The 20,384-nt window shown below is 60.3% G+C and overlaps 1 protein-coding gene across 1 annotated transcript; it reads right to left on the bottom strand.

The window, feature by feature from the left end:
* Positions 1-5,881: 5,881 nt before the first annotated feature.
* Positions 5,882-19,369, bottom strand: EFNA2 (ephrin A2). The gene is made up of 4 exons (XM_055566767.1): positions 19,221-19,369; positions 9,509-9,822; positions 7,243-7,308; positions 5,882-6,274 (listed from the first exon to the last, which is right to left on the bottom strand). The coding sequence occupies exons 1-4, from the start codon at positions 19,367-19,369 to the stop codon at positions 6,153-6,155; spliced, it is 651 nt and encodes a 216-aa protein (XP_055422742.1). The 3' UTR covers positions 5,882-6,152.
* Between the last annotated feature and the right edge of the window lie 1,015 nt (positions 19,370-20,384).

Below are 20,384 nucleotides of genomic sequence, written 5' to 3'. Positions count from 1 at the left end.
TGCCTGCCCGTCCTCCCCCACCCCTGACACCGGAGCTCACGCCCCCACTTCGTAAACACGGAAACTGAGGCCCTGAGTGGGGTCTTCGAGGAAGAAGTGACGTCCTTTCGCAAGCGAAGGCGAGCAGGGGACCGTGGCGCGGGTGGGATGGGGGACCTGCCTTGGCGGCGGGGCCTCACTGGAGGGGTGGGGCCCTGTCCTAAGTGTTGGGGAGCCACGCAGGAATTGGAGCAGAGGAAGGAGTGCGGGAGCCGGGACCTTGGGTTCCGTGGCGTGGGGTGGGGTGCCCGGATGCCACTCCTGTCTCAGGGTCAAGGCCTTTTCCCGTGGGGGCGCCCCCAGCCTCAGTCCCCATTGCAGTTCCCCTCGTCCGCCCGCGGATCCCAGGGGCTGCAGGAGGCTTTTCAGCACTTAGAGCTGCAAACTTTGTGAGGCCATCGGCTGGCTCTCCAGCCCCCACTCCAACCCGCCAGAGGGTCCCCGGGGCCCAGCACCGCCTCTTGCCTCTTCTTCCTCCCGTCCGGAGCCGTGGGGTTGGGACAACGCCCGAAGTCTGCCTCAGTAACCCCCACCACTCTGCCGCCTCAACAGGTCAGTGAAGACCCCTGAATCAGGGAAGCCGCGGAGGAGGGAGGCCCGGTGGACCAGAAACTCTGGGGGCGCCATAGACAGTAGCCTGTCCACTCCCTCTGCCTCTGCGCACCGTCCCTGCACAGAGGGGCTGGAACTGGTCGAGTCACTCAGATCCAACTCCTGGCCCCAGGGAGGCCTGGGGCTCACCCTGGATCCACCCTTATTGACCTGTGGGGCCTCAGTTTCCCCCTCTGCACAGGAGAGGGGTCTCCTCCACCACTCGTCCATCCCCTTCCCCAAGGACTGCATCGTCCATTAGGGCCCATAGATCACCTCTGGGCCTCAGTTTCTGTTTCGGGATCAATGGGGCAAGTCAGGGGCTGTCGGGCGGGCAGCCCTCTGGGAGAGTCTCTCTTCTGGCCTCAGAGGGAGGGGTCTGGCCCCCAACCTCCCTGCCTCCACAACGAGGTTCCCAACTGGCTCCCCAGAGCGAGGAGAGGATGGCTGGGGTACAGTTCTCCTGCAGCAGGCAATAGTGTAGGGAGGAGACAGGGAGGGTCAGTGGCCTCCTGAACACCTCCCTGGCGGGAAGCTGAGGCCTCAGGCTCAGCAGACCCCACCCAGAGTTCACTCCTCCATCCTGGCCTCCAGTCCTGCCCCAGAGCCCCCTGTGCACCACTCCCCCACCCATCTCTTTGCCCTGCCCTCTCCCTCCCAGCCTCCCATAAGACCACGCAAAGAAATGCCTGAATCTCCAGCAATCTGTCCCTGTCCTGCACCTGCCCTGAGCCCCACATTTGAGCCCTTCCCTCCCCTCTCCAACTGTCTTGCCCCTGTCCACACCTAACCACAGTCCTAGTGATCATCTCCAGCATAGGTCCAATAAGGGCCATCGCCTGCAAGCCGGGATGGGAAATTGAGGGTGGGAGGGTCTCTTGGCTCCTGCCCACCACAACTGCCTGTCTCAGCCCCACCGGCCTCACTAGCCCAGCTGCAGCCTCTTAATTTCCAGCTTGTGTGTCATCTTGTGGTGGTTTATGGCTCCTTGGGGGCTCCCAGGCTATGAACTCACTTTTTATTTGTCTGCATGGCCACCTGCAACCAGGTCCAGGGTGCCCATCACTGTGGCCTCCTCTCATGGCCCATATGCCCCCAAATATGGGGCCCAGGGACCACCCGGGCAGGACTCAACGTCCTTGCCCTGACCCCACAGACTGAGGGAGGGCTCAGTACTGACTGCACACAGGAGGCGTTCACTGAATGCCCGCTGGGGATGCTGACACTGATGCGGGAAACGTAGACAGTGGGGCATCATGTCGGAGGGTCCCTGAGGGAGCAGGTGTCAGGAGGGAGGAGGGGGTGGAGGCATCTGGAGAGGGGCAGTGAGCCCAGGGCCTCTCGAACAGTGGCCTTTCCTCCGATATGACCCACTGCGTGCCTGTGGTCAAGGGACTTGATCAGACCCCCTGAAAGCCAGATTTGGTCCCCATCAGTCTGGAGGGCAATGTACAAGCCCCTTCTGTCATGGTCCCAGAGTTGGGGGCCCAAGGCGTGGCCTGGGGCTTCTTCTCAGACTAGATGGGGACACAGTGACCCAGAGGGGAGGGGCTGCAGTGACTTCCTGTGACTGTGGGCATTGACCCCCCCAAACCAAGATGTCCACAAATCAAAGAGGTGCCCAATCAGGAAGCCCAGCTCCACCCAAGAGTGACAGTCATGATGTGAGGGGAACCTCAGGGTTCTCCCACCCCACCTCCCAACCCTCTTTCCGTGGGCAACCACCAGGTACACACGGGACCTGCATACCCATGGCCGCCTGGGGTACCTGCTGTACCCAGTGCAGCCCCAGGAGTGGGGGCCACCCTGCACCTTGGTGTGGGCTTTCAAGGCCATTACCAGTGGCCAGTGATGGACGGCCTGGTTCCTGAGAGACCTAGGCCCCAAATGCAAGCACCTGTCCATACAGGGGGCGCACAGGTGGGCAAGGCTGTGTGGTTTCTCTGCATATGTGTGTATGTATGTCTGTGCCCATGGCAGGTGACGAGTCCCGGGGGAGACACAACTGTGGACCAGTCCTCCTCCCCTCTGGGGACTCTCAGCTCATAGGGAAGATGGATGGACAAGTAAAAATATCAGAGATTTGACAGCAGGGGCTGTGGGGTGAGGACTGCTTGACCAGGGAGGTTGAGAGGGGACATGGGACATATTTAAAGGGTCAGGGAGAGAGCCAGGTGTGGTCTGCTGAGAGAACATGTGCAAAGACCCCAATGTGTGAACAGAGCTCTTAGTACTTACCCATCCCAGGTCACCTTTTGTGTTAAAACTTTGTCTCAAAAATAAAAGCCTCGTAATAGCTAAAAGCAAACAACCCAAATGTCTATAAGCTGGTGGATGGACAGAACATCACCCTTCCACAGATTGGAATATTAATCAGCCCTGAAAAGGAGAGAAGCCCTGACACCCACTACCATGTGTGTGGTCCCTGAGAACACTATGCTCAGTGACAGAAGCAAACACAGAAGGACACACAGGGTGTGATTCCAGTAATGGGAAACATCCAGGCCAATCCACAGACACAGTGGGTTCCTGGTTGTCAGGGGCTGGGGCAGGAGTGGGGTTATTTTGGGGGTGATGGAATGTTCTGGAATCAGTAGTGATGGTTGCTCAACCCTGTAAATGAATAGAAATTGTGGAATTGTACTTGAAATGGATGGCTTGTGTGGTATGTCAATTATATCTCAAATTTTTTAGTAACAAAATCAAAATGAGCTGCTACAATTCTGCCCCACAATCCTCGCATTTAACCCTCTCTCACCAGTTCCCTCCAGCCCTGTGGTCGAGTTGGGGTGTTTGGGTGAGGGGTCTCGGGAAGGGTGGGCAAAGGAAGCCTCGGAGTGCAGGGGTCCCTCGGCTCTCCCTCCGTGGCACTCTGCACAGTGGCCACCCTGCGTCCCCTGATGCTGGGCAGGGCGGGTGGGGTGCACACAGGGATCTTTGTGTCGCTCGCTGGCCTCATTAAGAGGCAGCCCCCGTCGCTGGACCCAGCACGGCCGAATTAATTAGCCCAGAGCCTTCCCGCTCCACTCATTGTGCCGGGGATGCTACAGTCCCCTCGGGTGGCACTGAGGCGAGGAGCAGCCCCGAGGCCCCCTCCCTCAGCCCCACTCTGTGCCTCTCCTGGGCCAGGCTGGGGTGAAGGCCCCTGGGACTCCAGAACCCTCTGATACATGCTGCCTGGAAGCTGGGAGGGGATTCGAGATGACAGACAAACCTCCACGCTGGCCTGGAGTCACTGGGGACACTGAGTCACACTTTGGCAGAGCCTGGTGACCAAGGTGACATGCAACTTTTTTTTTTTTCATTGTTTTATTGTTTGGCTGCACCAGGTCTTAGTTGTGGTATGAGAGATCTTCAGTCTTCACTGCGGCACTCAGGATCTTCAGCTGTGGCATGTCAGATCTAGTTCCCTGATCAGGATCGAACCCGAGCCCCCTACATTGGGAGCTCAGAGTCTTAGGCAGTGGACCACCACACATAGAACTTGGTAGGATCCTAAGAGACCTGTCATAGAACCTGGGGACCATCCCCCAGCATGGATGAAGGGTACGGGGAACGACTGGCCCTGGGGTCTGGGGCTTCCAACCTGCTCAGGTGCATCAGGTGGTGGATACCTAATAAGCCCCTGCTGTGTACTCAACAGAGAAGGCAATGGCACCCCACTCCAGTACTCTTGCCTGGAAAATCCCATGGACGGAGAAGCCTGGTAGGCTGCGGTCTAAGGGGTTGCTAAGAGTCAGACATGACTGAGCGACTTCACTTTCACTTTTCACTTTCATGCATTGGAGAAGGAAATGGCAACCCACCCCAGTGTTCTTGCCTGGAGAATCCAGGGATGGGGGAGCCTGGTGGGCTGCCATCTCTGGGGTCGCACAGAGTCGGACACGACTGAAGCGACTTAGCAGCAGCAGCAGCAGCGCACTCAAAGGCAGCCCCGCCTCTTCCCGGCCTCCCCATAGCTGCCCCAGGGAGAAGGGACTTGTTTCCATTTCCCAGGGAGATGAAAAAAGGCACAGCACCCCACAAATGCTCATGCCAGGGCCCTGCGCCCAAACGACACACACCCAGAAGCAAAGATTCGCCATCAGCCCTACGGTCTGCAGACATGGCTCCCCAGCAGATCCCAGACCCAATCCCAAATTACAAGCTCAAAGCACCCCTCCAACAAGGACTGGCAGGCCCCAAATACAAATACACACCCTGGATGCTTACGCTCATTTTATTATAAAAAAATACAGAATCCAAAGTTGATTGTGATGGAGTTGGGGAGGCCCCGTCGCCAGCTCCAGGCGTGGCAAGGCCGCCCGCCCATGACCCCTACAAAAGCCCCCCCACCGCCGGCGTGCCTGAGCCAGCTCCCAGCGGCCACGCACCATATATATTTATATATAATATATATAAAACACAGATCAGGAAAGGCGGGTAGAAATATGAAATCTGTATAAATGAGCTGTTTACTTCATTAAAGTGTCTTCCGGAGGGGGTTTCTTTTTTGTGTGGTGATATTCAACACCCCCCTCCCCCCAGTTTTGTTTTGTCCTGTTTTCCTTTTTTCTTACAAACATTAGTCATAGAGGAGAGGGAAGGGGGTCTGACAGACAAAGGAGCTTATTGCGAAGTGCAGCTTCTACACTAAAAAGTCTACCCCACCCCCCCGCCAAAATAAAAGACCCTCCCCCCAACATGAAGGGGTGAGAAAAAAAAGAAACATTCCAGTCCATCCTCAGGAATACAGTAAAAATAAATCACAGTATATACTTGCTGGCTCTATTTACAGAAATGTAACGTCTTCTCTGCCTCTGGGGCGACTGTGTGAGGCTGAGGGGACGAGGGGGCCTAAGACATAGCTAAGATACTAGGATGCTATGATTCCCAGGACCAGGGCTCCATGGTGACTTCCAGTGAAACCCCGTGGTTTCTGCTCTGGGAGACAATGACCGGGAGGGAGGAGGGGAGAGCTGGGTTGACGGGGGTCTTAGGGCCCATGGACCAGAGTCAGGGGAACTCACTACCTGCCTGCCCCTTCTGCCTCAGGCCAGCCTGTCCCAGGGCACCTGGGGGTCCACTCCACGGTCACCTCCAGCCAGGACCAACAAATGGAATGACCAGGCCAGGGGTCCCTGGTTCTCCTCCCAGTGGGCCAGGAACCCCTGCCCCATCCATCCATTCTGTTTCCTTCCCAAAGTCACAGGCGACAGCAAGGAATAAATTAAATTAGAAACTCAAGTCTTTCCGATCCAACCATGAAAAATACACTCAAAACAAAACAAAACAAAAATCCAACACTGCCAAGAGGTCCCCTGGTTCACCAGGGCCTCCAGACAAGACGGCGTGGCCACGAGCTGGGCGGACAACCAGCCTCTCGGGCACGGGTTGGGGGGGCCTCGGCTGCCCCCGCCCCGGCCAGCCTGGGACGTGTGAACAGCCCTGCCTCACAGAGCAGCACCAGCGGCGGGAGGAGCGGCATCTCTATTTGGTCTCAGAGGCGGGCCATCGAAGCAGAGCCAGCGTCCTCTGGCGGACTAGGAGCCCAGGAGGGTCCACAGCACGGGGACAGTGCTGAGGAAGAGCTGGCAGCTGCCCAGGCCACTGCAGGAGTTATTGCTGGTGAAGATGGGCTCGGGGGCCTCATACAGGGTCTCGTCTGTAGGGGGACAAAGAGACAGGGTGGTCAGTGGCAGGCCCATCCACCCCCACCCTGCTTCCTAGACCTCAAGACCCAGTGTTGTTAAACATCTCAGTTTCAGGATTTCCCTGGAGTGGTTAGGACTCCAGGCTTTCCCTGCAGAGGGCATGGGTTTGATCCTTGATTGGGGAACTATGACTGCACACGGTGCACAGTGCAGCCAAAAACAAAATAAAATCAAACAGCAAAAGTTAAAAAACAGTGTAACCAGATGATTGGCCTGAGATCATGACCCTGCTCTAAGGGATCTATGTCCCTGTACCTCTGGGGCAACGCCTCCAATACAGAGTGTGGCAACCAGCAGGAGCCCAATAAATGTGCCTGGAGTCGGGTGAAGTGGTGAGGCCATGGGAATCCCCCTTCCCTCTGAGTATCACGATGTTTCAAGAGCTCAGAACATGGGTATTCTAGAGAACTTTCCTGAAGCCCACTCTGGGTAAACAGGGCTTCAGCCTCAGGGAGGCCCAGCTGCAGACTTCAACCTTCATTCTTTCTTAAATTTATTTGTTTTTGGTTGCACTGGATCTTCATTGCTGCACACAGGCTTTCTCTAGTTGCAGTAGGCGGGGGCTATTCTCCATTGCGGCGTGTGGGCTTCTCATTTTGGCTCCTCTTGCTGCCGAGCATGGGCTCTAGGGACATAGGCTTCAATAGTTGTGGTGCACAGGCTTAGCTGCTCCACAGCATGCTAGGGATCGAACCCACACCCTCTGCACTGGCAGGAGGATTCTTAACCACTAGCCCACAGGGAAGCCCCAAAACTTCATTCTTGAAGGTCTGACATGGCCCCATTTGCAGGGCCTGTCCCAGCCATTGGTGAAGTTGTGGGACTCCCTAGGGTACGCTGTCACCACCTCCTTCCTGATTCCACTGACCACTCAGTGGGCTCTGTGAGTTGAGGACCCCATTGACCCCCAAGCACTTACTGGTTGGCCTCACATAAACCTTCAGTCGCAGGCAGGGTCGGTCCACAGCATTGGGCGGTGTGGCAGCTGGAAGAGAGGGGCTGGGGATTAGTAGGGCAGGGGACTCTTGGTTCCTGGGACCTCTTGGGATTGCATCTCCTTCCCCATGCCCGTGACCCAAGCCTGACCCCAGGTAGGGGAATCCATACATAAAACTCCTCATCATACATCAAAGGCCCAGACATAATGCCCATGAGTTCCCAGAAGTCTTCTTGCATGCTCCCCTTGCCCCTCACTTCGCTGACTCCTAACCCCAGAGATGGGGGTGGGGTGTCTATGTCTGACTCCATCTTACCCCAGGGCAGCACAGGACAAGGTTCAAAGGTGATGAATAAAAATGTGTGTTTTCAATAAGCAAATAAAGGGAATCCCCTGGCAGTCCAGGGGTTTGATCCTTCATCAGAGAACTAAGATCCCACATGCCACACAGCCAAAACCAAAACAAAACAAAATCAAATAGCAAAAAAAACCCACAAACAAATGATTGACTTGAGATCAAATCCCTGCTGTCAGGGATCTGCGATGTTGGCAAGTCATCCCCTATCTAGGCCTCATGTGGCCCAAGGTAGGTGCTTTGGTGTGCAGGCACACTCAGTCGTGTCCCACTCTTTGTGATCCCATGGACTGTAGCCCACCAGGCTCCTCTGTTCATGGGATTCTCCAGGCAGGAATACTGGAGTGGGTTGTCATGCCCTCTTCCAGGGGACCTTCCCGACTCAGGGATCGAACCCACATCTCTTGCGTCTCCTGTATTGGCAGTCAGATTTATTTATCACTATGTCACCAGGGAAGCCCCAACTGGGTGACTGCCTGAGCCCACTAGGCCTGGGAAGGAAGCAGCATCCGGCCTCCCTTGGACAGTGACCCACAAGGCCCGGGGTCACATGGAGGTTGAAGTGCATTGAGTCCTCACACCTAAAATTCCACCATAGGGCTCCCTGCTTCTTGGTCCACTTGGGGGACAGGGGAGGTCCAATAGCACTGGCCATGAGTCAGGAGAGAGGGGCTTGGGGGCCAGGCTGGGGACAGGGAGGGAGGCCTGGGGCTATGTGGGTGGTGGGCTTCACACAGGTGAACAGGCGCAGGCACCCACATGGCTGCGGTCAGGCCCATCCCCGCCTTTGTTCTTGGCCGGTCCTCTTTGTGGCCGTCACCTCTGCCTGCCCCCCAGAAGTCCCTCGTGCTGGGAGATGAAGATAAAAAGCACGTAATAAAAATAACATTCGTCACAAAGATAGGACGAATAATTACAATAATTATCTTTATGAAACTCCCATCTCGGAAAGAAAAATGTAATTTTTCTTACATTACAGGGACTTAATTTAAACACCTTCTTCCCCTCCCCCACCCTCTTCTTCCTTGAATTAAAAGGAAAAAATCCAAATAGAGCAGAGAAAGGAGGAAATGGAGCCTCGTAGAGTTTAATTTGACTCAGCGGGAACCAGGGTGGTGAGGCGCTGGGTCCCTCCTGTAAGCCCAGGGCAGGGGTTGGGTTGGGGGGTGGGGGGGCCCCCCATCTGCTCCCCATCAGTCTCCAGGACGCTGAGAAATGGGGCCGCACAACCCCTCAGAGCCAGCGCCTTGGGCCCAGGTGGATTTCCTGGGCCCCCATCTTGGCAGGGGCTATGGGGGACCCTCCTGTTCTCAGATTCTCAGAGACTAGGGGCTGCTGAGGCCTGGCTACTGGGAACTTGAACCCTGGGCACACTTCGCCACGCCAGGCCCTGCCCTTGGCATTTGGTGGGGAGGAGGAAGAAGGGGCCCCTCGGGAGCCCCTAACCCCAGCAGAGGAGGGGACAGTTTACCTGCCCACCCCCACCCCCACCCCAAGGCCTACAGCACGGCATGAATGCCCAGTGGACCTGGACCAAGGCTGCCTCCGACCTTGAACCGCCTCCACACTCCTCTGGGAATCGGGTGCGAGGGGGAGGGACGAGGGTAGGCCTGGGAGATGCCTGCCCGGTTCACGGTGTGTCCTCCATCCCTCCTCCCCACCAGACTAGGCAGGCCTAGTTTCTGGCTTCAGTGCAACATGGGGTGGGCCCCCCTGCTCTCAGGGTAAGACGAACTGACCGTGGGGCCACTGGCTCAGCGGCCCAGAAGCTGACCTGCAGGCCGAGGGCGCGAGGATGGAGACCAGAGACCCCGGCGGAGAAGGGAGGAGGAAGGAGGGAGGGGGAGGGGAGGGGAGACGAGGGGGAGGAGGAGGGAGCCCGCCCCTACTCACAGATGTAGTAGTACTCGTGGCCCGGGCGGAACTCGAAGCCCAGAGAGAAGGGCGTGAAGAGCTGGAACTTCTCGGAGAACTTGAGCGGGCCCCCGGGCGCCGCGGGCCGGTTGCACTCCCAGCGCTTGAAGCCGCGCTGCCTGTGGTCGCAGGAGGCGTGGCCTTCGCCGTTGACCATGTACAGCACATAGTGCTCCATGCGCTCGGCCGGCGGCAGCGGTGCTCCGTAGTGCGGGCAGTAAATGTCCAGGTAGTCGTTGATGCTCACCTCTACGGTGTAGCCGCCGCCGTCGTCTGCCGCACCCGCGTGGAACCTGAGGGCGGGGCCGGCGGTCAACGCGGGGGAGGGGGGCTCAGGGATGCGGAGCAGGGGCCGGGAGTAGGGTGAGGGGTTAGTGCAGGAGAAAAGGGAAAGTTAACAGATGGGGTAAATGGGGAGGGGTCATTGGTCAGCGCAGGGAAGGGGCAGGGCCTGGGGATGGGGAGCCCGGGGAGGGTGTGGAGTTGATGGGTCAGTGCAGGAGGCAAGCGCAGAGTCAGCGAAAAGGTAAATGGGGAGGGGTCACTGGTCAGCACAGGGGGATGGGGAGCCGTGGGAGGATGTGTGGGTGATGGGTCAGTGCAGAGGAAAAAGGTAGGTCGGAGATGGGGGAAGGGTGAGGGGTTGTGGGATGGGGGGGACACCCTGCCTACAGTCAGGTGCCAGGGTCTGAGCCCATGGTCCCCTGCCTGGCACAACAACCTTGCCACACCAAGGCCAGAGCAGGTGCCTGGAGACCCAGACTAGCCCTGAGCCCCAGGCCCACAGTGAGGTTTGTCCCAGGGAAGAGGGCCTGCCCCCAGGCATTCTGGGTAACCACATGCACCCAAGCAGGTGCCCTGTGGCTCACAGCCCCCCCAGACCCTCAATTCCCTGCAGAATCCACATCTGGGCCCTTCAGCCACAACAGGCGTGGCACAAGATATCCCCCCCACCAGGAAGTCCCACTCCAAAAGCTTTAACTGCTTGACTTCAATGCCCCCTCCTCCAGGTAGCCCTCCATGCCATCCCCAGAGATAACCTCCTGTTTCCTTCTGCAGATCTGCCTGCCAAGAAGACCTAGGGTAGCTGGGACACAGGTCAGTGATCCCTGCCTCTCTGAGACAGGCTTGGCCCCTCTCCTGTATCCCCAGAGGGGGCGGGGCTTGACATGAAGGATGCTCAGACACCCTCATCCCTCAGTCCAACTCAGGGGTGCCCTGGGTTTGACCCCCCTCAGCCCCAACCCTTCCACCCTGAGTGACATTTTTTGTCCTCCCTCCAGAGCCTCCAAAATCTGGCAGCTACCCCACAACTCCCTGATTCCCCACCCCTGACACGGTAGCCCACCAGCTCTGCCCCCAGCCTTGGCCCTGGAGGTCTCCTCAGCTGTCACAGAGCCTGTACCCCTTTCCCTGGGGGCCCCCTTGACCCAGCCTCATCAGGCAAGGATGGAGGTCAGCTGCGCGAGGGAGAGGGAGCTCCCCTTCCATCAATGCCTCCGGCTACAGCGCCAGGAGCCTTTAGATCTCCGGGACGCAGTCCCCTGGGTCCCTGTCATGTAAATGCGGCCTGGACCGAGGGGGGACAAGGGGGCCTCCCAAGAGGGAATTATTAGCACATAAAAGGCCTGGCAGCGGAGGGTTGGGGGCAAGCTCCCCCACCTCCTCCCTCCTCACACCAGCAGGGAAACTGAGGCCTGATGAAGGGCGGCGGCAGTGAGGGAGGGCGAGGCCACTGGGGCCCCGGCCCTGCCGCTGCCTCTGTGCGTGCTCATGTGCCAGCTGCCCCGTACCATGGAAGGGAGCAGGGCAGCCCCCATACCAGGAGCACTAACTGGCACAGCCGGCACCTGAAGGGGTGGCTGGATGATCACATGGCATTGGCTGGCCCCCCACCACCCCAAGACCGTGTCAGGCGGGGGTGAGGGCTCCGGGGACCCTCGAGCTGGGAAGAAGGCAGGCAGGGGATCAGCCCATGGTGCCTCAGTTTCCCCACCCGTCAGGAGGGACCCCGGATGATGATATCAAGTCTGTGGCTGAAGTCAAAGTTCGGAGAATTCAGGTTGGGGAGTAGGGGGAGTGGATTAAATCCTAGCCCTTCCCTGTTGCACTGGGTTCACCCAGGAATAGGGTGCCCACTCCCTCCCGCAGAGGTGGGAAGGCCTTTGCAGAATAAATGTGTCTGGCAGTGCAGGTCCGTTGGGGGCCGAGAAACCTCATCTGGTTCCAACCCAGGATGGAGCCCAGCTGGGTCTTCCCTTCTCTTCTCAAAGACTCAGTTTCCAACTCTGTCATGGAGATGGTCCCTGAGGCGGATGGGAGAACTTCAGCTGTGCACACAGCAAGCACCCCATAGACACAGGGCAGCCCTGAGTGGGGCTAGGAGCCTGCCCATCCCATGGGCTGCTTTGCGGCTGGCCGGGCACAGGCGTCTCATTGACCAGCCGCGTCCTCCGGCCCCTTGGGCACGATCGATGCAGACGCTGCTCCAGGCTTTTTGAAAAGTCATTTTCACTCCTTCCTGGCCCCATTGAAAGCCCAATTGATCAACCAATCGATGACAGCCACGGCCCAGCAGCCGCCCAGGGACCCAACCTCACCCCAGCAGGCCCTGCAGGGGAGGCTGTGACGGGGAGCCATAGGCAGAGGTTGGGGAGTCCTGGTCCTGGCCTCTGAGCCTCAGTTTTCCCTCTTGTCCCTGGCTTGATGCCAGGGATGTCCGTTCAGTCTGGAAGAGGACGTGACTCCACACAGGGCACTTCCGGAGAAAAGGTGGGCTGCACTGTCTCCCCTTTCTCCTGCCTGTCTTTCCCCATCATGCTGGCCTTCCTCCCCTCTTGACACCAGCACCATCAGGTCCCCCCAGCTCACCTTCATTAGAATATCTGTGGCCAAACCTGCTTTGCTGGGTCAGAGGCTGGACATCCAGGTCCCACTCGGGCCCCTCAAAATCCAGGACTCACTTTTCTGAGTATCCATCAGACCTCGCCATCCACTGGCTCAAAGCCTTCTATTGGCTCCCCATCACTCAGAACAAAATCCACAGTCCTCCCAGGCTCATGGGGCCTCATATGGCCCCCACCCACAACCTCATCACCCCCTGACTTCCCCAGCTCACTCCCTTCCAGCCATGCCAGCCTCGGGGCTGCTCCTGTTCCTGTCCCAGGGCCGTTGCACACACTGTTCCCTTGGCCTGACAAGCCTTTCCCTACTTTCCCCAACTCATCTCTTTTGGACATCATTGTATTTATACTGTTACACAGTCCACTGTCTGCCTTCCGGGGGTCAACCTCCTTCTCTGTACCTTGCTTGGTGGCCAGCATGAGCCCAGTATACAGTGATGCTCAATACGTTTGTTAGTAGGTCAAAGGCCAAACGCTCGAGGTCTTTGAGGTGATAGAGTCATGGGGAGCAGAAAGCTGCCTCAAGGTGGGGAAACCGGGACCCCCAGGTAGGTGGATCCCAGGAGAAGCCCCACCCACCTATCCCCACACCTGAGCTCTGGGAGCCAAAATGGACATTTTTCTCCCTTCCCTGCTCTAAAATAGCCATGGCCTTGCGTTGGCATTCCCAGTTCCAAGCTGGCACCTCACCCCTGCTCAGGGTGGCATCAATGGAGGGGAGATGGACCCCACCCCAAGCTGAGCCTGGTGAGAGCAAGACAAAGCCTTCATTTCCTCCACCAGTGCCGAGGCCTGATATGCAAATGATCCCTGGGAGCAGTAGATACAGATCGAAATTCTCACTAAGGGGTTAATGACTGACTTGGGATGGTTCCCAGATACAGGGGTCCCCGAGGCTTCAGACCTCCCCGCCCCCAACTTCTACACCTTCACCCCCAGTGGTTCACCCTGCCTGCCCCCTGCCAATGTCCACCCTGCAGGCAGCCACTCCAACCCCACCTACCACCCCTTCCTCTGGAAACCACCCGGCCTGCAGCTAATTAGCTCCAGTCAGGCGACAGTCAAGTCATTAGATGCTAACAGCACAGAAACTAATTAGGAGTCTCACCCAAAATGGGAGTGGGGTGCTGGGCTGCCTTCCCAACCTGGAAACTGAGGCAGGGGTGGGCAGGCGGGGGAGTCTGTCCCCTTCACTCTCCGACTCTCTGTCTCTTGTCTCCCTGGTCTGAGCCATTTCACAGCTCCTACTAAAGGGTTCAGAGATGCCAATGAAGACCCCAGCAAAGAGACACCCAGGCCTGCCCAAATGGACAGCAGAGCCCCCAAAGGCCAAGGCTGGAACCTCACTGAAAATTAGGGCCTCAGGACTTCCCTGGGGATCCGGTGTCTAAGACTCCATGCTCCCAATGCAGGGGGCCTGGGTTCCATCCCTGGTCAGGGAACTAAATCTCACAAAGAAGCTCAAAGATCCCGCGTGCTGCAACCAAGACCTGGCACAGCCCAATAAATATATAAGAAAAGGCTTTCAAGAAAAAGGAAAGAAAATCATGGCCTCACGATAGTGCAGCATCAGCTGAGAAAGGACGATTATGGCCTTGTGGGTACAGGGTAAACTGAGGCATGGACCCCACCATGGGAAGCAGGAGGTGAAACAAATGGGGCGGGGTGGGTGGGGAAGGTGAGGGAAGGGCCGCAGGGTCAGCCCACACCCCACCGGGCCTTGGTCTCAGGCAGGAGGAGGCCCGGGTGCCCAGTCCACGGGGCATGCCTGCCTGGGTCACCCCGCCCTCCTCAGCCCCCACCGTGTGTATGGTGTCCCCGCACTCCTCAGCCAGCCCCAGACCTGCATGCCTCTCAGAGGGGGTCCCCCCACTGGACATAACTTCCTCCTGGCCATGGGTAAATCACTTTCCCTGGGTTCATGAAACGGGGGCATAATGGGGAGCCCGACCCATGAAGTGGACAGGCGAGATGAGGGGGTGCGTGGCCGGGGTGGCAAACAGAGCCCCTCGAAGTCAAGACCCCACATGGGAGTGGGTATGGGGGTGAGCCCCCACCGGGGCCAGCCCGCAGAGCTCGGAGTCTGGATTGTGTGCTCCAAGCTCTCAGCTGTGTGTCTGCAATGGGGCAGCACAAAGGTGGCCCTGCCCTTCCTTGCCTGGCCCACTGGGCAGGGGACACAGTCGAGCCCTCCTTTTGGAACTGTCCGCCACAGACAATTTCCCCAAAGCAATGCCAGGGGGATGGGGGTTGAGGCTGGTCCGTGCTGGGTGCCTTGGTGAGGGGAGGGGACCTGCTGCCGAGGCAGGACCCTGCATTGGGCTTGGCTCAGGGGCTGCAGAACAAGCCATTGAACCTGCAGGAACCCTGACTCCCAGACCCCCCGTTCACACGCCTGTGCATCCCAAGGTCAGCTACCTCTGCACCTGCGGCCTCAAGGGACCCATGACCCTCAGGGGACATCTGCTGAGGGCCCCTGAGGTCAGAGATGGCTGCCCCTTCCCCAGGCCCAGCTCCCAGGCAGGCTAGAGGCCCGTCCCTCCCCTTCCCCCAGTCCTCAGCTTGGCTGCTGCCTCAGTTTCCTCCTCTGTACGCTGAGCTGCCCAGGGTGGGGGTGAGAGGCAGTTGTCCACCGTGGGGAGGGACCAAGGCTGAGGAAAGGGAGCCTATGGATCCCAGCCTCAGAGCCCAGGCTACCAGCAGGTGGGGGCACCTCAGAACTGGTCCCTCACCCCAGCACTGCGGTTCCCCCCCCGCACAACCACCTGAACCTCGCTGCTGCTGCAGATACACTGCGGGCCGGTCTGGAGCCTCCCTGCTTGCCTGCAGGGAGGAATGGCCTCCATTTCCCCTCCCCGTTGGGGGCCTCTGGTCCCTTGGGGTCACATCCATGCCTCGCCCGTCCGCACCGGGGCCCGCCCTGCTGCCATCCGCAGAGGGGCACAGCCCGCCACCCCACTTCACAGAGGAAACACAACACAAGGGCTCTGAGCAGCCAAGCCACTAGCCCAAGGGCTTCCCAGATCCCCAAGTCCAAGCTCCAGCCCTCCATGGCCCCCCAAACCACACCCTCGGGCCCCAAGACTCCTGGGTCCATGGGTCCTCACTCTCCAAGTCCCCCTTAAGTCGAATGGATGAGCTTCTTTCAAACAAAACAAAAAAGCCTCATGCGGCAAAATATGGCATCGCCCCCTTCAAAGCCGGTTCCCTGGAAGCCTGGGCATGGCTGGCAGGCACCAGGGGTGCCCAGCACCCCCACAGGGAGGACGTAGTCCTAGTCACTATCTTCCCCCTGGTCATTTGAGATGGGAACGTGGCCACTGCCCATACCCAAGGGCAATCAGGACCCCAGTCAGGGTCTGCACCACTGGGTCCACCCAGGCTGCAGACTTCCAACCAGGTGGAGGACTCAGGGACAGGAGGGTCCCTGCCGGTGCCAGCTCTGAACCTCGATGGCCCCTCTGCACCATGGGCAGCAAGGAGCCCAGCCCACAGGACCCAGACACATATCCCCAGCAGGGACCCACCTGGGCTGGAGGAGGGGGTGGAGGAGCGGTCAGGTGGGTACGGAGGGCAAGCTGTGACCACCCCCCTCTGGTGTGGGCTGTCAGCCCCCGCACCGGGGCCCCCAGAGCCAGGCCCTACACACAGACATGTGTGCGTGCCATGAAAACATTCCAAAGACACCCGTGCACCCCACATACAGACACACCTTCTCCCCAGGTGTTGATCTGCATGCACAGATACACACGCACACTCCACATCCAGACACACTGCTGCAAACATGCATGCACCCTGCACACATGTGTTCTCCAGGCTCACACATGCGGAAACGTGTGCAGACACACAGGGCCAGGGCTGCCAAACACACATAGGCACTTCAGTATCTGTGTGGCAGTGGGGGTGGGCAGTGTGTGTGCTCCATGCACACAGCTGTGCACCTCCCGGGCCTCAGGACCCCCAAACAGCATGGGAAAGAACACGCAGCTACAGGACAGACATGCCCTGCAGCCCAGCGAGCCTCCGAGGTGTCCCTGCACCCCCACAGCCCCAGAAGCAGCCCGCCAGGATGCCCGGCCCAGTCCAATCTGGCCACAGACAGGCCCAGAGACACCCGGCAGCCAGACCCACAGTGCCCAGCTCAGGCGGGGACCGGACGGATAAACGGCTGAACAGCTGGCCGGTGAGGGTGCAGGGGTCCGTGGCTGGACCCAGTCTCCACCCTTCAGCGGCAGTGGAAGGTGGGTGTGGGGCTCCCTGGCAGCGTCGGCCAGCCTCGTGTGCACAGGAAATCCACGGCACAGCAGGAGAACGCAATTGGGGAAACACAGCCACACACTCATTACCTTGGCGCAGGTACAGGCCAGCCAGGCGAGGGTGGCCGGCCTCACTGCAGCACTGCCTGGGCCTGGTGGTCCTCCACCAGCCCGCATGCATCCCCGTGGCTCCTCTGCTGCCTGACAGTACCCCACCAGAGGCGGCCCAGCCCTGGCTCCGTCCCCTTCCCAACGCACGGTGCCTTTTGTGTGTGCCCCCCTCTCTCTCTGCACAGCCTGTCCCTGCGTTTCCTGGCTCCTCTGCTGGCCGCCGCCACCAGTCTCCCTGTTTCGACCCCATTCTCGCCTGTCCCCACACAGGCCTGTCTCTCGTCTCTGCTTGAGGCACTGCCTCCCATATCAGGCCCACCCGCCGACTTCACACCTCTCCCTGCATCCTGGCAGCTGCCCCCGCAACTGAGCACCCTCAGAAAATGTCCATTCCGGGTGCCCTCAGAGCCTGAGGCTGGGCAGCAACCTCCTCCTGTGCCCGGCACTCACCCAGTCACTGGACACAGATTCTGCTCCAGACACCCCAGGATACCCAACCTCCCAAGGAGGCCACCCTTTAGCAGAGATCCCCAACCATGGCGGTGAACGGAGCCCTGATTCTTGACCCAACCGGGCTTCCCAGGCGGAGGGTTCCTGGGACCCCAGGCCCCGCTGCAGGAAGTCGGGGAGGTCACCTCCCACCCAGGACGCCCCAAGCAGAAGGAGGCAGAGGAGAGGCCAGTCCTGACCGCCAGGGTCTGTGCTGGACAGTGAGGCTGTCCCTTCGGGCTCTGGTCAGAGAGAGCTGTTGGGTCAGCAACAGGAGGCGGCTGAGCGGCTGGACAGAGCCGGCCTCAGAGGCTGCCTCCTTCCCAGCTGGCATCCCGCCTGCAGCCCTGTGGCAGGTGGGGCAGTGGCTGGGCTCCTCCGCAACCCCCTACCTTCCCCGTTGGAAGCTCCTGGTGGGTCTGGTATTTGCTAGAACAAAGGACAGGCCATGCTGGGACGGGATTCTGAGGCTGAAACCAAAAACTTGGGCTGGGGAAGCGCTGCCCGCTGGGCTCCCTGCTTGGCCGCAGGGAAGAACCATAATCAAACCCACATGTGACCAGTGGGGTGGGTGGTGCAGGGAACCCGCTCCACAGCAGCCTGGCCGTCCCTCTTCGACCCTGGATCTCTACCCTCAGCCCTGGGGCTGACCCCACAGCCAGGCAAATGAGGGGGTGTCCGCGTGGGCTCCCTGCCCCGACCTGGGACACAGGCTGCCCTGGTCCCAGGGCTGGCCTCAAAGACGGTCGTTTATGCAACTTTCTGCAGGAGGACCGAGGACAGCAGGGGACGGCAAGGGGATGGCGGGGTACTGCTGGCTTGGAAGGCAGGCAGTTCGGCTGGTTCTTGAAAACCGAAAGAAAGTGACTGCAGGCAGAGGATCAGGGGGCGGGGAGGCCGGCGCCCCTGCCCCCACGTGCAGCCCAGCTGGCCTGGATATGACCGTGACCCTGACGGTGGGGGGGACCAGGAGCTGTAGGACCCTAGATCCCATCTCCCATGGGACCCCTCAGCCCACTCCCTCTTCCCAGACCCCAGATGGTCTGAGGCTTCCACTGCTGACCAGGATGTGGTCAGTCCCCAGCAAACTTTTCTCGCTGGAGTAGCAGGGGCTCCCGCTGCCCCCAGACCGTACTCAGTACCCGACCTAGAGGAGGTCTGCAGGCAGGCGGGTGGGGCACCTGGGTCCTAGCCCCAGATCTGCTCCCCTCACCGTGACCTTGAGCCAGCTGCTTGGCCCCTCCGCACCTCAGTTTCCCAGTCAGTGCAAGGAGGACAGCGGAGGACACCACCTGATCAGGACTCTGGGGACAGACCCCGAGCCTCCTCCGTGCCTCAGTCTCTCCGTCCCTTTGAGACCCCGGACCAGGGACCCCCCTGAAGCAAATGTGGACACTGGTCCACCGGGAGGGACATTCCAACTTCCCCAAGTTCATCTGGGGAGCCTCCGACAGAACGCGCCTGAGGAACCCTCCCCTGCGGGGCCACGGTCCCCCACCTCAGTCCCTCACCTTTGGGCGCGGCTCAGTGACAAGATTCTTGGGCATTCCCACCAACTCTAAAGCTAGCGGAGGTCCCCAGAGAGACCTGAGCACTGGGTCCCCCAAGACCGGGGAGGGAACTCAGGGACAAACGGCTTCTGAGGGTGCCAGAGGGGATCCCCAAACTCCTGGGCCGGCGGCGCTCCGAGGCATGCAGGGCGCCAAGTCTCCCAAACCTGTAGGCGGAGGGGCGCCCCGAGGGGAGATGCACGCAGAGTGAGTCCCCCAAACTCCGGTGGCCGGAACTCCCTGGAGGCTCCCGTGGGAAGCGGGCGTCCCCACTACTGGGGGCAGCGCGCAGAGGCGCCCCGAGCCCGGGGTGGGAGGCCAGGCTGGGGTGGGGGAGTCCGGGGTCTCCCGGCGCGCGGTCGCCGCCCGCGGCCGCACTCACCTGGGGTTGCTGCGGTTCCAGTAGACGGCGTAGCGGTCCGAGTTGGCGCGGGCGGCGTCCTCGCCGTGAGCGAAGGGCGGCGGCGGCGGCGGCAGCAGCGGCAGCAGCAGCAGCAGCAGCGGCAGCAGCGGGCGCTGCGCGGGCGCCATGGCCCCGGTCCGGCCGCCGCGCTCGCCTGGCCGCCGCCTGCCAGCCGTCTCCGCCTCCTCCGCCGCCGCCGAGCGGGCGGGCGCGGGGCGGGCGGGAGGAGGGCGCGCCGGCGCTTGGAGATCCCCGGCCACCCCCGCCTGAGCGCGCGCGACCTCAGGCGCCGAGAAGTCAGGCGGCGGTGGGCGGGGCGCCGGGGTCGCCCCGGGCGCCGGCCCGGCCGCGCGGACACTAAGAGCGCGGGCCGTCACCACCGCACCCGCCGGGGAGGGGCCGGGGCTCCGGCCTTTGTCCCGCCCGAACGCCGGGAGGGCCGCGGGCGCCCCCTCCTGCCGTGCCCCGGCCACGCGGGGGCTGGGAGAGGGGCTGCAGCCCCAACCGCGCCCCCACCTCCCCATCCCCCTGCCCCGCCCAGACCGTCCTGGAGGCCTCCCCCGGTCGGGCTGCTTGCACCCTCTGCCCCAGGTCCTGCCCCCTGTCACCCCAACTCTGTGGGGCCCTGAGTGCACATTCGTTATCATGGGGGCCGGACCCAGGGTCCGGATTGTTCTTAACCACCTCCATTCAAGCCAGCAATCTGGTCTGCAGAGTCAACAGGGCAAAGGGAACAGAAGACCCAGAAATGGTTCACCGCCCTGTGCCCTCCCACACTCAAACCCGGACCCCAGAATCCTAACCCAGGCTCCCCCAACACCAAGCCACCCTGTCCAGCCTGGTGAAGGGTTTTGCAGTCTCACTGCCCAAAATGGGAAGTCAGCGGCCACTGCTGCCTCCCTGCAGGACCCCCGACACCCACACCCCTCACCGGGGTGGTCAATTCTCACTGAGTCTGTCTCCTCGTCTAGGAAAGGAAACAGAAATCCTGACCTCAGCCACGAAAGGTACCAGGCATAGCAGGTGCCCAGTACACCCAGCAGCTCAGACTGGGGTCCAGGCCAGCAGGAGGTGGGAGGACAGGGAGTCTAACCAGGGAAAATGGCAGGAAGGGTGTCTGGCAAGAGGGTGGGGCAGAGGGCT

This window comes from Bubalus kerabau, chromosome 1, assembly GCF_029407905.1.
Source record: "Bubalus kerabau isolate K-KA32 ecotype Philippines breed swamp buffalo chromosome 1, PCC_UOA_SB_1v2, whole genome shotgun sequence".
NCBI lineage: Eukaryota > Metazoa > Chordata > Mammalia > Artiodactyla > Bovidae > Bubalus > Bubalus kerabau.
The sequence above is the reverse complement of the archived record's forward strand: the minus strand, read 5'-3'. Positions and strand labels throughout refer to the sequence as shown.